The sequence below is a fragment of the Vulpes vulpes genome, chromosome 5, assembly GCF_048418805.1.
Source record: "Vulpes vulpes isolate BD-2025 chromosome 5, VulVul3, whole genome shotgun sequence".
Taxonomy (NCBI): domain Eukaryota; kingdom Metazoa; phylum Chordata; class Mammalia; order Carnivora; family Canidae; genus Vulpes; species Vulpes vulpes.
Genome location: NC_132784.1, coordinates 92,847,160 through 92,862,987, shown reverse-complemented (window position 1 = coordinate 92,862,987; position 15,828 = coordinate 92,847,160). Strand labels below are relative to the sequence as shown.

The 15,828-nt window shown below is 42.9% G+C and overlaps 2 protein-coding genes across 3 annotated transcripts in view; both read left to right on the top strand.

The window, feature by feature from the left end:
• Positions 1 to 12,958, top strand: part of RBBP5 (RB binding protein 5, histone lysine methyltransferase complex subunit) — a 39,517-nt gene extending 26,559 nt beyond the window's left edge. Inside the window, exons 7-14 of one of the 2 annotated variants that reach the window (XM_072759420.1) lie at positions 288 to 407; positions 496 to 649; positions 743 to 814; positions 1,425 to 1,542; positions 2,919 to 2,988; positions 3,391 to 3,620; positions 4,873 to 5,064; positions 10,904 to 12,958. In XM_072759420.1, the coding sequence (XP_072615521.1) occupies positions 288 to 407; positions 496 to 649; positions 743 to 814; positions 1,425 to 1,542; positions 2,919 to 2,988; positions 3,391 to 3,620; positions 4,873 to 5,064; positions 10,904 to 10,932 (985 nt within the window). In that variant the 3' untranslated portion in view covers positions 10,933 to 12,958. The remainder of the gene's footprint in view (positions 1 to 287; positions 408 to 495; positions 650 to 742; positions 815 to 1,424; positions 1,543 to 2,918; positions 2,989 to 3,390; positions 3,621 to 4,872; positions 5,065 to 10,903) is intronic. The other variant, XM_072759421.1, reaches the window with a different exon arrangement.
• A 1,478-nt stretch (positions 12,959 to 14,436) lies between these two features.
• Positions 14,437 to 15,623, top strand: TMEM81 (transmembrane protein 81). The gene has a single exon (XM_072759422.1). The coding sequence runs from the start codon at positions 14,437 to 14,439 to the stop codon at positions 15,283 to 15,285; it is 849 nt and encodes a 282-aa protein (XP_072615523.1). The 3' UTR covers positions 15,286 to 15,623.
• The last annotated feature ends 205 nt before the right edge of the window (positions 15,624 to 15,828 follow it).

Below are 15,828 nucleotides of genomic sequence, written 5' to 3'. Positions count from 1 at the left end.
TCCCCGGAGATCTTGAATTTCAATCAAATACTAAAGATTAAAAAAATACTGAAGATCAGTTTGTGTATATAGGGTTCAGGGATACACAGAAAGTATAGAACATGTTTTCACTTTAGCTTCTATTTCGCTTTGGAAGGTGACAAGTAAATACATAAGTAAGCTAGCCTGTCACTGAGTCTTCTCAGTGGAGTAGTTAGTTCTGTGGTACTGTTCTAAATAACAGGTAGAAAATGTTAACAGAAACTGATTTCTGACCTCTTGTGTTAATGTCTTTATCCCTCCTCTAGTTGCTTTTTAATTAACACAGCAGATCGAATAATCCGAGTTTATGATGGCAGAGAAATCTTAACTTGTGGAAGAGATGGAGAGCCTGAACCCATGCAGAAGTTACAGGATTTGGTAAATAGGTATGTATCACCACCTAGGAGAATGCAGGGGAGTTCATGAGCTGAACTCAGCTTCTGGTTCTCCTTGGGTCCTCTCTTTGTCCTTTAGGACCCCATGGAAGAAATGTTGTTTCTCTGGGGATGGGGAATATATCGTGGCTGGTTCAGCTCGGCAGCATGCCTTGTACATCTGGGAGAAGAGCATTGGCAACCTGGTGAAGATTCTCCATGGGACAAGAGGAGAACTTCTCTTGGATGTAGCTGTAAGTAGGAGAGGTTGCCCTTGTGACTGATGTGAAACATGTAATCTCGGATCCATTCTTAGAGCTGATTTTTCTTTCCTTCCTTGCATTTAGTGGCATCCTGTTCGACCCATCATAGCATCCATTTCAAGTGGAGTGGTATCTATCTGGGCACAAAATCAAGTAGTAAGTATTTTTCTGGTTTAACTGGCTTAGAAGGTAAATATCCTCTGTTTATAGCGGAGAGCCTTATAGATAGTAAGCTAAAAATGATCTGTTTAATTTCTTTTGCATGTGATTCTTGTAACCTAATTAAATTGATTCAGTTTTGCTTTATTTTGATGGGAAGATCTTGGTCCAAAGCTTGATTTGCTACCTCCGTCTTCAGGGAGAAAGTCTGGGGTACTTTGTTATATTTTTCTGTTCCCTGAGAGAGTTTTCTTTTGCTTTTCTTATTTTCAGCTCATCTCTGTTTTAGATCTTATTTTTATTTTGAACACCTTTAATCATGATCATAATCGTGTACCCCTAAGATAACATTTTACCTGATAAGTACATCTTAAAAAGATTAAAGATGGCAGTTCTCATGAAACAACTATAGTTAATAACTTGGAACATTTAATATCTAAATACTTTAAGACAGTAAAACCTATAGGTACCTGATTTTTATTATTTGCCAAATAAAACCTCAGAGTTGAGTCTTCAGTGCTCTGATCTGTCATTTAAATCAGTGACGGCTAGCTTACACACTGTTGTTTCTCATATGGTTAAGTAGTATGTTTCATTTGTGGCATAGGAAAATTGGAGTGCGTTTGCACCAGATTTCAAGGAGCTGGATGAAAATGTGGAATATGAGGAAAGGGAATCAGAGTTTGATATTGAAGATGAAGATAAGAGTGAGCCTGAGCAGACAGGTAATATTTCTGGACTGCAGTTTCTTTTCTTCAAGCCTACATGGTTTTGACAGTGTTCTGAGAGTCTCTGCATACAGTGGGCATTTTTACTAGGGTTCAGCAGCTCTTTTGCCATTTCTCCGTGTTTCCTGATGAATTGTAGATGGTCAGCTGGCCGTGCTGGGTGCTCAGCCTATATCAGGTATGACAGTACGATGAAGGTAAACAGCACAGCTCTGGAGTCCAACTGCCTTGGGCAAAATGCTTATTCTCCAAACCTGATTTTCCTTATCTGTAAAATAAGGTGGTGGGGAATAAATGAGAGAATTCCTGTAAGGCTCTCAGTGTAGTGCCTAGGCCAGGGTAAGCATTCAAATGTTATTTTTGATTATGAGTGTGATAATGATCATTGTTTATTTGATTTTTAAGTAAACTCTGTGCCAATAGTGGGGCTCGAACTCATGACCCCAAGATCAAGAGTCACCTGCTCTACCAACTAGGCCATCCAGGTGCCCCCTCATTGTTATTTTTAAATCTTGTTTTCTGAACGATTTAGATAGGAAGCTCCTTTAGAATAAAGATTTGGCTTTTCAATCCCCATGGTTGTCTAACACAGGGCTTTAGTTATTTATTTTTAAAGGTTTTATTTATTTATTCATAGAGACACAGAGAGAGAGAGAGAGAGAGAGAGAGAGAGGCAGAGACACAGGCAGAGGGAAAAGCAGGCACCATACAGAGAGCCTGATGTGGGACTTTATCCAGGGTCTCCAGGATCACACCCTGGGCTGCCCTAACACAGGGCTTTATATCTAAAGGGGTTCATGTGTATGAATCCTTAGTATTCCTGGTTATGAATTAATTACTCGCTAAGTAATTAATGCCACAGGTCATGGCCTGCTGGACCATGGGACGGTGCCAGGAATTAGGGAATTGGGATTGAGGTTGGTTCTTCCAGATTGAAAGTGCTGGTCCTCACGTGTGTGATGTTAGATAACATATATGCCCCCTGTGTTCTAGGCAGGTCATCAGGGAAGCAGCCTGTTCTGGATTATATTGATGTTGCTGGATTGTGTTGGGTGAAACCTTTCTAAACTCACCTAAGTTATTTCTCCTCCTCAGCACATCACAGCGTATGGAATTGAAATTACTTGTTGATATCTGTCTTCCTGGTTAGGGTGTAGAGTTTTTACTGAAGAACTGCATGTGGCTTTCTGGGTTGTCGCTGTATCCCCAGTGCCCAGCATGGGTTGGAGAGTCAGCACAGACTTTTGCAATGATTGAGTTTGGTTTTCCTCCTTTGTTTCTCTGGAATTTCAGTTTAGAGAAATCATTAGGCTGCAAGTAAAAAAGCCGTCTTTTCCTTTATCTCACACCTGTGCTGCGTTTCTGCCCTGCAGGGGCTGATGCTGCAGAGGATGAGGAAGTGGATGTCACCAGTGTGGACCCTATTGCTGCCTTCTGTAGCAGGTGAGTCCCCTCTGTAGGCATGGCTGCGGGGTGCTGCTGCTGCTGCTACTCCTCCTCCTCCTCCTCCAGCTGTGATGTACTGCTCACCTCCCCTGGCTGTCCTCCATTCATTAGTTCAAAGTGATAAATAATTCCTTTGGTATACCAGATGTCCCTTCTCTTTTCCCCTGATAGAAAATCTTAAGAAAAACTGAAATAATTCATTTATACCATTTATTTTTACTATGGCTTTGTTATTCATTGTCTGATTTCCTTTTACTCATTTTGGCTTTCTTAAAGTTCTAGATCCATACTTGTTGCTTATGGGTTAATATAGGTGATTCTGCCCTAGAGGAAGGGTTCATGGTTTAAGCAACTGTCTCCTCTTTTTTCCAATCCCTTGCCTGATCCTGATCCAAATAGTGATGAAGAGCTGGAAGATTCAAAGGCTCTATTATATTTACCCATTGCCCCTGAGGTAGAAGATCCAGAAGAAAATCCTTATGGCCCCCCACCGGATGCGGTCCAAACCTCCCTGATGGATGAAGGGGCTAGTTCAGAGAAGAAGAGGCAGTCTTCAGCAGATGGGTCCCAGCCACCGAAGAAGAAGCCCAAAACAACCAATATAGAACTTCAAGGAGTACCTAATGATGGTAAGGGCTGTGTCTTTTCCCTGTTGCCTGATAGATACCACTTTTTACTCTCCGGCACTGTCTGGTAATTTCCCATTTGAGTGATTTTACCTTGAAGGAAATTTCCTGAGTTGTTGTTGTTGTTGTTTTTAATAGTGCCTTACAAGTTTGTAATGTAATTTCATCTGCTTTCTCTTTTAAATTGGAGAAATTGTGCCTTCTAGTACTTGCCTAAATGACAACGTGACACCCTCTGACTTCTGGCTCAGAGTGTGTTTCATTATACCATTCTTTTTTTTTTCTGTAGAGTGGAGTGGTTTTATCAAGTGGTGAAGTACCAGTCAGACTTGGATAATCTTTTGATTCTTCCTACTTGCTTTTACAGTCTGACTCTGGAAGCCTTTATCATTCATTACTTCTTGGGGATAAGTCTGGGAGTGTATGTATGTGTGTATATTTACTGTTGAACATCCTTCTCTCCCTTTAGCTGACCATAGTTACTTAATTTTTTTTTTTTTTTTTTATGATAGTCACAGAGAGAGAGAGGCAGAGACATAGGCAGAGGGAGAAGCAGGCTCCATGCACCAGGAGCCCGATGTGGGATTCGATCCCGGGTCGCCAGGATCACGCCCTGGGCCAAAGGCAGGCGCCAAACCGCTGCGCCACCCAGGGATCCCCCATAGTTACTTAATTATGCATTTCCTTGATGTCATTTGATAGTGTGCCTGTATTGTTTCAGGCACTATTCTTTATGTGTCACTGGTGAGTTTTACATCGGCTCCACAGTTGTTTTATTATCTCTGCTTTACAAAGGAGAAAATTTAGGCTTTGAGAGGTCCAGTGACTTGCCCAAGGTCTCGGGAAATGGGGGAGTCAGGATTGTTACCCTGGTTGGCTTGGATGCAAAGCCCCATTTCCTTTCTACTCTCACCCACCACACACACACAATGCGTGTGTGCATTCCTGGTCTGGCTTGGATATGTTACTATGTTGCCAGTGTGTCTCTCAGCTTCTGTTTTGGTTTAGAGCTGCTATAATATGAACCGTACAGGCCACTCGTGCCCTTTGACCAAGCAACTATTTCTCATTCAAGGGCCATTCTTTTCAAGTTTTATAATTAGTAAGCGCATACTTTTCTCCTGGTTTTAATGAGTCTGGGACATGAGGGCAGCATTATGCTCCCAGGGAGTAATGGTATGTGTCCTGTGCCTAGTTGGGGTGCTGGGGTGGGCGGTATGTGGATCCCTTCCCGTGCCTCTCTGTCCTTTTACAGAAGTCCATCCACTACTGGGTGTGAAGGGGGATGGCAAATCCAAGAAGAAGCAAGCAGGCCGGCCTAAAGGATCAAAAGGTAAAGAGAAAGATTCTCCATTTAAACCGAAACTCTACAAAGGGGACAGAGGTTTACCTCTGGAAGGATCAGCGAAGGGTAAAGTGCAGGCGGAGCTCAGCCAGCCGTTGGCAGGTAAGGACACATTGGGAGCACTGTCTGGCTTGCTTCGCGGCCTTGCTCTGTACAGCCCCTGACTCCGTGTAACTGCAGTACCCTTTCCTTCTTTCCCTCCTTTTCCCACTGGCCGACTTTTCTCAGTGTTAGGCTGCTGCCATGGGCTAACTACACCAGAATTTGGCTTAATTCGGTGGCTTTTAACGTTGGACCCATGAAGAGGTTTCAGGGAATCCATGTATATGCAAAATACTATATGAATGTTTTTGTGGGGAGGATGCCCATAGCTTTCAGCAGATTCCTGTAGAGGTCTGTGACCTCCAAAAAGGATAAGAACCCCTGGTTTAATTAATTTCTTTGCCTATATTTGCTTCTAGGTTTGTTTTATTTTGCCTCAAATTAGAGAGCCAGACAGATAACCAGAAATACAAGCTTGCTTTATACAGTCCTGTTTGTAGCGTCTTGTCTTTATTTGTTCTAATTCCAGAGGTGGTGGTTCTCCCCCTGTCAGTCAGTAGTCAGTAGTCTAGAAGTAATAATTAAAAAATTGTCAGTAGTACCATCATGTTAAGGAAGAAGGTGAGATGTTTTTCCAGATAGGAGATTATTTGTCACGTTTTTATGATTGAGGGAGTTTATTGGGGGACAGAACAGTTTTAATTTCCTGTCAAATACTTGTGGGTATAGGCCAGATGGTCTCTTGTTTGGAAAATAGTGATCAAATTGAGTCCAATTCTATTCATTGTTGACTTTTGGAAAATGGTCTATATGTGAGCACTGCTTTAGTGAATACAGTGCTCTGGATTTCCTGCAGCTAGGTCAATAGACTCAGAGACACCAGTGGTTGTTTGCAGGTTTTTTTCCCTCTTGCTTTAAAATTTCAACTTCAGCGTGTGACCCCATCTGTGCTGATGGGGACACATGACTGCGGTGTGTGACAGATCCTTGTTGGAGGTTGACCTGCTGTCATTCGTATGAACCTGAATTCCCTTCCATAGGGAAGCTAAAGCAGACTCATTCATATCCCACCTCATACGTGTTAGACTTAGATTGTAGGTTTTTACAGCCAACACAGAACACTGAACACCAATGTTTTCTCCCCAACAGTAGTATTTATGGTGTTCCAATGAGAATCAGCACTTCCACATTCAATCCACTCAAGGCTTCACTTTCTATATATATTTTTAAATAGCTGGGAAAAGTTACATGGCCATTGCCAGCAAAGATGGCAGGTCAGTAATTGATTAATGTAAATAAAAGCGATCCCTCTATAACCTACTTCTTGTATAAGCTGATGCCACTAGAGAAAAGCACGGCTTAAGTTTAAATAGATTTTTCTGGCTTGAAGAGCTGAAATGCTTCAGGGTGATTTAAAATGTGGCCACAGGGGTGCCTGGGTGGCTCAGTTGGTTAAGCGTCCGACTCCTGATCTCAGCTCAGGTCTTGTCTCAGGGTGGAGAGTTCAAGCCCTGCATCAGGCTCCACGCTGAGTGTGAGGCCTACTTAAGATAAATATAAATAAAATGTGGCCAGAAAAAAAATTTAAAAATTAAGTATGGCCAGACATCTTGAATTAATTCAAATACTCTAGGACATAGTCTACTAGCTTCTTCAGAACCTGCCAGTAATTAATCATTTGCTTTAGACAAGTTTGTACGTGTCATAGTACGTGTATGCCATGTAAATCATTTAAAAGTTTTTGAAAATGAACGTTTCTCTCTTTAATCAACTTTTAGTTATAGTTGATGTGATCACTAGCAGTTAAGTAATTATCTCTGGCCCACTTGGGTTTCTGTCAGAGACACCATGAACTGTTGTTAGATTTTACAGCTGTTAGATTTTACAGTAGCAGTGATGTCTCTCAGCTGTACTTCAAACTTGTCTAAATGAGAGTCAAAATCAAATGTCAGAAAGTTTACTCAGTCATTTTTAAATTTTTTTTTAAATTTTTATTTATTTATGATAGTCACAGAGAGAGAGAGAGAGAGAGAGAGAGAGAGAGACAGGCAGAGGGAGAAGCAGGCTCCATGCACCGGGAGCCGACGTGGGATTCGATCCCGGGTCTCCAGGATCGCGCCCTGGGCCAAAGGCAGGCGCCAAACCGCTGCGCCACCCAGGGATCCCGACTCAGTCATTTTTATTTCCTAAAATTCTCAAAACACTGAATAGTTTGCAGTGAGATTTTGAACTGTATGTAAAAATAGATACGTCAGTATTAGAAGTCAGTGTTTTAAGCTCCTAGCAAGAGTGGATACCAGTCTCTAGGTCCTGTTAGGAGTTTATTCCTACTCACTTTGCTGACAAGGTTAAATGAGGTACTGACCTCAGTAAAGCTAGAACCTCTATCTTGGAAGAGCAGGGTGCTTAAACTGGACTTTTATTTTCTGCTTTGTTTTTATTAGGTGTGTGAGTTGATGAGCCTTAGAGGGAGGCAGCTGTTTTAACAGCTTCATCCTTTAAAGGGTCTAGAGACTTCAGTGTATCAGACCAGGGGGAATGGTACCTTTTCTGACAACACACACACACACACACACAGAACAACTGCAAGGATAATGCACACATCTCACCAGCTTGTCATGACTGTGCAGTGCAAATTTCCCCATGTAAATTATAGTTCCTTCCTCCCATTTTCTCCTCTGGCCCTGTTAGTTAACCTTTTCCTAAATGGAAATCTCCATAACTGCAATGGCCAGATTAAACCAGAGGGTGCTGAGGAGCAGGATCTTTAAAAAAAAAAAAAAATCGAAGGGTGGGAGGTGCGTTGTGGTTTGCTTCCACAACTTCCTCAGAAGGGCTGCATCGAGTTTCATGGACTGGCTGCTGTGTGGTTTGGAGCTTGTGGAGGAGGCTGTACATCGCATAGGGTGAAACTGGGTGTCTGAGAACTCCTCAGATGTCTGAATTTCAAGACAACCGATCATAGCTTTTATGTGGGATTCTTTGGGCAAAACTGGGACCTCCTCCAATACCGTGGTCAGCCTGGAGGGTCCGGGGCAGGTGAAGGCTGGCTGGCACATGCTGTTGAATTCCCTTGGTTCTCCCGCTACACTTCACTGCAGAGGCCGCTGAGGTAAAATCTCTTTGGCATTTGAATTTTGTACTCTTCCATACCTCAGATTTTCTATAAAAAGCATTATGTGCGCTCATTGTAGATTTTCCAGGGGATATTAAGAAACGAAACTTGACCCAAAGTGCCTGAGTTTGAAGCGTCTTCAAAAATTGATGGTCTGTAGGTTGTGTTGATAGATTCAAGGCTTTGTGGACCTCGCCTCTGCCCCAGTGCCCTACTTTTCCATTAGACCCAAACTGTTTGAAGGGATCATAGGTGTGCAGCCTGTGCCGCTGCTCAGGTTAGATAACTGTGGTGACTGTTGGTTGAAATCTGCTGCTGAGCAGTTATGGAAGGAGCTAGTGAGTAAGGCCTCACTGTCCCCCCAACAAAGCTGATGGGGTCTGTTGCGTGTTGCCACAGGAGATGATGGCAGTCTTCACGGGAAGATTGGAAGACACCTGACCTCTATAGAAATAATCTGGCCATCTGGAGTCTGGGGCTACAGAAAATTCTTCTTGATCATCAGTGTTAGCTAGCCTTATTGGACCTACATCCACGAAGACACACTTTCTCTGATGAGGAGGACCCATCAGTGAAGCTTACTTAGTGGGGGTAGCCCCGAGCTTAGGACTTTGCAAAAGGCCAGATCAACATCATTGGCACCATCTGTGGGATTCCCCTCAATTTTCTTACTAGATTCTCTCCAGAGTACAGTCCTCAGAACAGGGACTTGAGATTGGGCCGAACCACCACGGTCCTCATTGTCCTGGGATGGCTCAGGGATTTCCCAGGGACTTGGGCTTCTAGCAAGTGGGGCAAGTTGTGGCCCATTACACGCATGGTCTGAAGAGCTCTTGGGGTGGTAGGCATGAAGAAGTTGGTATATACCTGGGTCTCTTGCGGGTGACAAAGGGCAGAGACAGCAGAGGTGCAACTTCTGGGGGCACATGGACACCAGGCGAGTTGCCCTGAGTGGGGCCACGTCATTGCTGTCCTGGTGCCAGCCTGCCACCCCAGGCCTCTGAGCCACCTCCTGAATCCCTTTGTTCTGAATACTTGGTGGGGACTGGATACTTTCTCCACCTCTTCTCTCTCTCTCTCTCTCTTTTTTTTTTTAAATGAGCAATCTTTCAAAGACTTAATTTATGAACTCCTGCTAAAAATCAGCTAGTTGAGATCTTCTTTTTCATTCTTTGTGATCTAATTAGTGGACTAAGGTAATATTTGAAAGTTAATATCCATTGTTTCCTTGGGCCTTCTTCACTTTGGCTGCCGTCCGGAGGTACCAGTAACAGCTCTTCATCATGAGCTCAGTTTTTCGTATGTTACTGGCGATTTCTTTTATGTTACAGCAAAATAATACAGATCCTTGGGGCAGATTTTTAAGTAGCCTGGAGCTCTTCTCATGTTGCTGTTGCTCTGTATTTTATCTTGCTCATAGTGTTACTGCTTGCTGTTGGTTTTGATTTGTTACCTGATGCCTGGACAAGGCTCTTTTTTTTTTTTTTCTTCCCAGCTGTCCACATGAATGAGGACAATACAGAAACATTAAGTGACCGCAGATAATCAGTATAATGTACCTCCTGAGTCATCTTGAGTGCTTATTATTATTACTATTGATTTGTGATCAAACCAGTTTTTCCTATTGTGATTTGGGTTCAAAACTTTAATGGTGTGCTCATTTTTAAACGGCTAAAAGAAGATTGGTCAGGGTACCTGTGGGGAACAGCCAGTGAGACCAGCCTTAATGCAATAAAGGCATGGTATTGCAGCAGTGGAGGGGATTCCTCTACCTCAAGGATTTTTTTAAAAAATCAATTCAAGATATTGTTATGTTTTATGTTGACAGATCTGAAAAATGGCTAAAGAAATTTCTTCTCTTACTTAACTGTATAAAGTTTAAAATTGATTTTTAACAGTGTAGCATCCAGAAGAGTTTGTATCTCATAACTTCTCATCTGTTCTCAGGCAAATGGAAATCTATTTTTATTGCCAGTTTTCATCTGTGCTTGAACTTTTACTTTAAAAATCAGGTTAAAAGCAAAGTTTATAAATGGGGTACTTTTCTTTCATAACTTGGGACAGTTATTTTTTAACCATTTTATACCTTCAAGTGGCATGTGACCTCTCACCCCCCCATTCCAGATGACATCTGGGAGGATTTTCTTCACCTTGTTCTCTTCTTACACTTCCTAGTTAATATTTCACAGCAGCCCATTTAAGGATGTCCCTCAGATGTTTGAACAGCTTCTATGGAATAATCAGGGAAGTGTTCATTTGACTTTACCATTTAGGATTTTTTTAATTGATCAGTTGTTGGTGCATAGAAATGCCAGCAGTAGATTTCATTAACATTTCATCATATTGGGACACTAAGGTGAGGAGAATGTCAGTTAAGGCACAGGGGTGCTTGGAAAGGGTTCTGTTGCTCATTGTTAACTATTTAGTAACTAATATATGAAAGATTTTCCTTTCCTCTACTTAATGCACTTTATTAAGCATTTGTTAACATGTCAGGGAATGGCTAGCAGCTTAGAAAATGTGTAGAACTCCGATCATTCCCCCCCCCTCCCCCCTTTTGGGGCAGTACTAAGGAAAGTATTAGGGTAGAGGTTGGGGATTTGGATTATTTGTTGCTTCAGTGAAGAGTAAATGGGAGTTAGAGTTGGTTTTAATTGAAAGGGGGAATTCTTAACCCATGTGCGCTCTTCAGGTATCATCCAGCATCCGTCAGTATTTCTTTTCTTGCAAGCTACTGGTCTAAGTTGATGCTAAAAGATGTCTTTTTGTGTTTGATCTCTTTAGCAGGGGGAGCAATCTCAGAACTTTTATGAAGACACTTGAAGTCCTTCGTTCTTTCTCACTTTGCCATCATGTGGCCTCTGGACACTGGTCAGTCACTTGAGATTGACTTTAATTTAAAACAAAGGCCTTTGCCTCCGACCCAGAGGCAGAAGGAGTGAATCATATGTTTGAATGAAGAAGTGAATTATGGAAGAAGAGTATACGGCCCTTTCCTTTCAAGCATAAGTCCAAATAGGCTCTCAGGAATGAGGATTTGTGAAGACATCAAACAGAAGTTTTGACTCATTCAAACTTCAGTGCTTAGTTATATTGCTGGAGAAAAGAGACCAGTTTTGCTCATCTGTTGTACCCAGGATCATTTTCACCTGACATTTCCTATCCTATTTGCCTTCCATCCTCAGTGCATGTCCTCGAGTGACTTACTCTTATCTGAAATTTTGCTGCCGGTAACCTAGAAAAACTTGTTGCATATTCTGTCTTCCATTTTAAAACTTAACTCTTCTCACCAGATACCTCCTGTATTTCCATAGGGTGTACAACAGAGGATGGGCAGGAAAGAAAGTGCTCGAAAGCTTTCAAGTTTTCAGAAAGGGAAGAAAGATAAAGGCCCCCTCTTCTTAACATACCCCATTTTGCTCCAGAAGCTGGGCTGTAAGAGGGTCAAGGTTTTTCCTTGTTTTCCTTTCATTGCATGTTTTCCTCCGGTACTGGTACATTCTCATTAATCATGGTTTTTGAAGATAGCTTGTTTTATCCATCTTCAGCAAAGAATCATCAGTAGTACGTATTGCTTCACCTGTGCTGGCGTCCAGAGAGGGAAACAAACACGGTGTCTCTTTTTGATTGGGGTGGGGGAATCTATGCAAAGGACTAATGTAAAACCATCCGAAATCAAAGCAGCAGCAACACAGTTCAAATCAAAGATCAAGGAAAAATTTGTTTTTCTATCATTGCATGTGGATCTCTGTCTCTCCCCTTCAGTCACAACATTGTTCCCTTCCCGTAGCCTGCACCTCCTCCATCCGGCGTGTTCTCAGTCTCTTCCTTTCTGTGAAAGGTTGCTTAGCTTTTAAAAAAAATTTTTTTTTACTTTCTGCTTCTTGCATTTTTTGTTCTTTATATAAAAAGTAGCAGATTGGATGGATCTGTACACAAGGTGTTTGAGATTCTCTGAGAACCCAGAGTCCCCGGGTATGGCAAGCCTTTGGCTGACTGGAAGTGCTTGAGCTGGGTTGTCCTCGTCCTCACTGTATTCTCAAAGCAGAGTTTCAGCGCTGTGCTTATTCTTATTGTGAATTCTATCAGCAGCTGGGTTGCTCCTGCGGGCAGCCACACAGGTTGATTATCTTTGGGATTTTAGGATAGCAATCAAAGTAGACTTACGTCAGGAAGAGCCTCTTTCTCCTGCTCCATCTTTTGGAACCAAAATACTTGGTAGTTGAAGTAAGAGCTCCCCCTGAGTCATTTCCAAAATGCCTGTATTTTTAGATGCCACCACTTTTTTCCTCAAATGCTCATTTTGTGAATTTCATTTCCTGTTTCACATCAGACCAGTGGTTGAAATTGGCAGGTGGCTCACTGGGCTTGTTTTTTGTTTTGCCAACATTGTTTCCATTCCATTTCTCTGTGTACCTGCACCATGGTCTGGATCTTGCAGCAAACTGTGTGATGCCCAAGGTCTCTGCCTTACTTCAGTGGGCAAGGTAGCTTGATGTCCTCTGCCTCTGCATTGGGATGTTCAGGTTATGCCTGCCTCCTAAACTGGCTACTGAGAAAATTGGCTTCAGCCCTGTCATTTGGTCTCTGGCAGCAGTTCCTAATAATTATTTATGCTTTTGGGATTTTTTTTCAGCTCCTGAAACTCTATCCAGTTTGATTTTCTCAATCTGTACAACATATGCACATTCTCTTCTCTTTTGTCATTCCTTTCCCCCACCTCACCCCTGCCATTTCGTTTTTTAATGTTCCATAGTTTTGTACAAGATGAGACTTAGCCTTGGGTTACTTCTTGCTGAAGCTTTAATGCTTTGTAAATAAAATTGGATGTTTATTAAAGAACAGGTGTGGATGTTTGTGGACACTGCTTCTGAAACTCACTAGCCCCTTTGATTTGTATGACAGGAAATACAGTTTACTATACTGATGTTAGCTCTTTCTGTGTGGAGATGTGGACCTGGGAGGAGTAGGGGGTGGTTGGGGAGTTTAGAGTTCTGCCTCCAGGGAAGATTATAAATAAATGATTGAAGCAAAGAGTTGGTGTTAAATCACAAAGATCATCTAGGAATCATCTCTCTTCAAATTCTTTAACTCCGTAAGTGTAAGTACTTGGTAGAGGCCATGGTGCAGGGGGATATTCTGGATGTTATAAAACACATGTGAGGGGCATTTGTCCCTTCCAAGGATCTTTCTCAAAGTGTAAGTATTGTTAAATTCCTCTTTGACCTTTTCCCCCCTAGGCTAAATTGCTTTCAAACTCACTGAAACAGCTTTCAAACTCCAGTCTGTTTATGTCTTTGGTTTTAATCATTGTCAGATCTGGGTGTCTACCACTAATTTTTTTTGTTCTGGGACTTAGAATCCATCTTTGACATCATAGCTGTTTCATAGCAACCTTGACCTAAGTGAATGATGCACTCCTCTGTTCTGTAGACTTAAGGGAATAGGCCAAGGGGTAGGCAGGAAGATGTATGTATCCTTCGCCCCGTACATACTTTCAGTGCCCTTGGGAAGAAAGAGTGTCTAGAATGGGGAGAGGGGCTGTATTGAGTATCGCCCCTCTTGCTGATAAACATTTGGATCCTAAAAGGGCGGCTCAGCCCTTGTCTTCATGAATTTTCATTTCTATTTAAAATTCCTTACCCGTGAACAGTGTTACACACTTGGCAAAGTGTTTTCATGTACCGTTTATCATTTGATGTCCAAAGTAACCCTCCTGAAGTAGGCAAGGAGGTCTTAATTTACAAAGGAGAAAATAGAAATTCAAGAATGATCAGTCCCTTTCCTCCCGGTCCAAGAATTCTTAATCCTTTAGTACAGAAGATTTAGGAGACTTTAAAGAATAACAATTTAATGCAATGTAATCCCTCTTATTTATTTTTTTTAAATGTGGTATTTGCTTTCTTACTTGGTCACATTTAACTGGGATTTCGAAGCCCTGTAATTTGGATCCCACAATTTGGACAGGAGGGGCAGAAGAGAGGAAGAGTAGCTTCCTGCTATGCCTTTGAAGTAACTTGGAAATTCACCTCAGAAGCTGAAGTCTCTTCATCTTTGTCTTCCCCAGAGGGTGGGTTTACATTCATTACAAGGGCGTGGACAGAACAAAGACTGGAGAGGTAGTCACCAACGAGAGCTAGTAAAGCCGCAACGTGGTGACTTTTCTCCTGCTTTGTGGGAGGGACTTGTGTTTCAGTGACAACAGGTTCGTCCTATCTTTTCATGTTGAAGGCTATCTTGTGTGAAAAGAATGAAGTGATGATACCGTAGAGGATTCGCCTGGGATGCCTGGGGGTTCCAGCTGCCCGTGGTGAGACATGAGGAATTCGGCCACTGGCTTCCTCCTTGGGAGCCTGGCGTTGGCCTTCTGTCTGCCTTTGGTGGTGGCGACCCTGAAAACACTAGCCATCCCAAAGAGACTGCAGCAAGCTGTGGGGAGGGTTATTGTCCATACCACAACCTGCACGGTCACCTGTGGCCTTGGGTATAAGGAAGAGACCGTCTGCGAGGTGGGCCCCGACGGTGTGAGGAGGAAGTGTACGTTTCAGCGCTTGGAATGTCTCACCAACTGGATCTGTGGTATGCTCCATTTCACCGTTGTCATAGGGAGGAAATTCCAGCTGAGCTGTCTGAGCTCAGACATCCTGGCGGTGGGAAAGGAAGCTTTCCGGTTCACCTGGAGATTTGCCCGTGGTATCATCTCAACTGATGATGAAATCTTCAAACCCTTCCAAGTTGATTCCCACTTTGTGAGGTTTGAGTCTGTTCAGGAGTATGACGCTGGGACATACCGGTGTGACGTACAGCTGTTAAAAAACTTCAGATTTGTCAAGAGGCTCTATTTTGGGCTGCGGGTCCTTCCCTCTAACTTGGTGAATCTGAATTTTCATCAGTCCCTCACCGAGAACCAGAAATTAGTAGATAAGGGTCTGGAAGTGAATCTGGACAACGGTTCTAAGCCTTACCACCCGTGGAAGAAGACGGTGGCTGTAGCTGTGGGAATAGGGATGGCCAGTGGAATGGTTGGTGCTGTGTTGGTGATCATCGCCCTGGGCAGTGGGCTGAGGAAGATCAATGGTGGTGCCGGCCTTGAGTCCTTAAAAGCCCTCCTCCTGAAAGGCTGGCTGCCCCGGAACCTGGACCGGCTGTTCAGGAAGCCGAGCTAACTTTTTAAGAGTATCTGGCTGGCTGGCTGTGGCCTGACTAGGAGGGAGGGCTCCCCCCGCTGAAGGAGTGAATGGGGCACATGGAGAGGGGCAACATCGTGGTGGATCTCTTTCTAATCTTCCCTGCCACGAGGCACCCAGGAAGCTCCTAACTTGGAGGTACTGTCCCTGCGCCTGAGAAGAGTTCTGTCTTCCAAGCTTGCATTCACTATCTCTTAGAACTTGTTGCCTCTCCAGACCTCTGTCTCTTCTGAGCAGTATAAACAAGTAGAAGGATATGTTAGTAACTTTTCTAGTGGAAACCTTTTTTCCTTCTTCAATAAAAATAATTCATAGTAGCTGCATGGACACCTTCTCTGCTCTTTAGATAAAAGTCTCTTGCATTTGTATAAATTGTCCCATAATAAGTCCAGCTTTCCTTTTTCTCCAATTTCTTAGAATAGACAACACATGCTTTGTAGGAGGCATATGCCCATGTGTGGCAGGGCTGAGGGTGTTAGTAATGACATCTGACCTGGTATGTTAACAGTCACTAAATGTTAA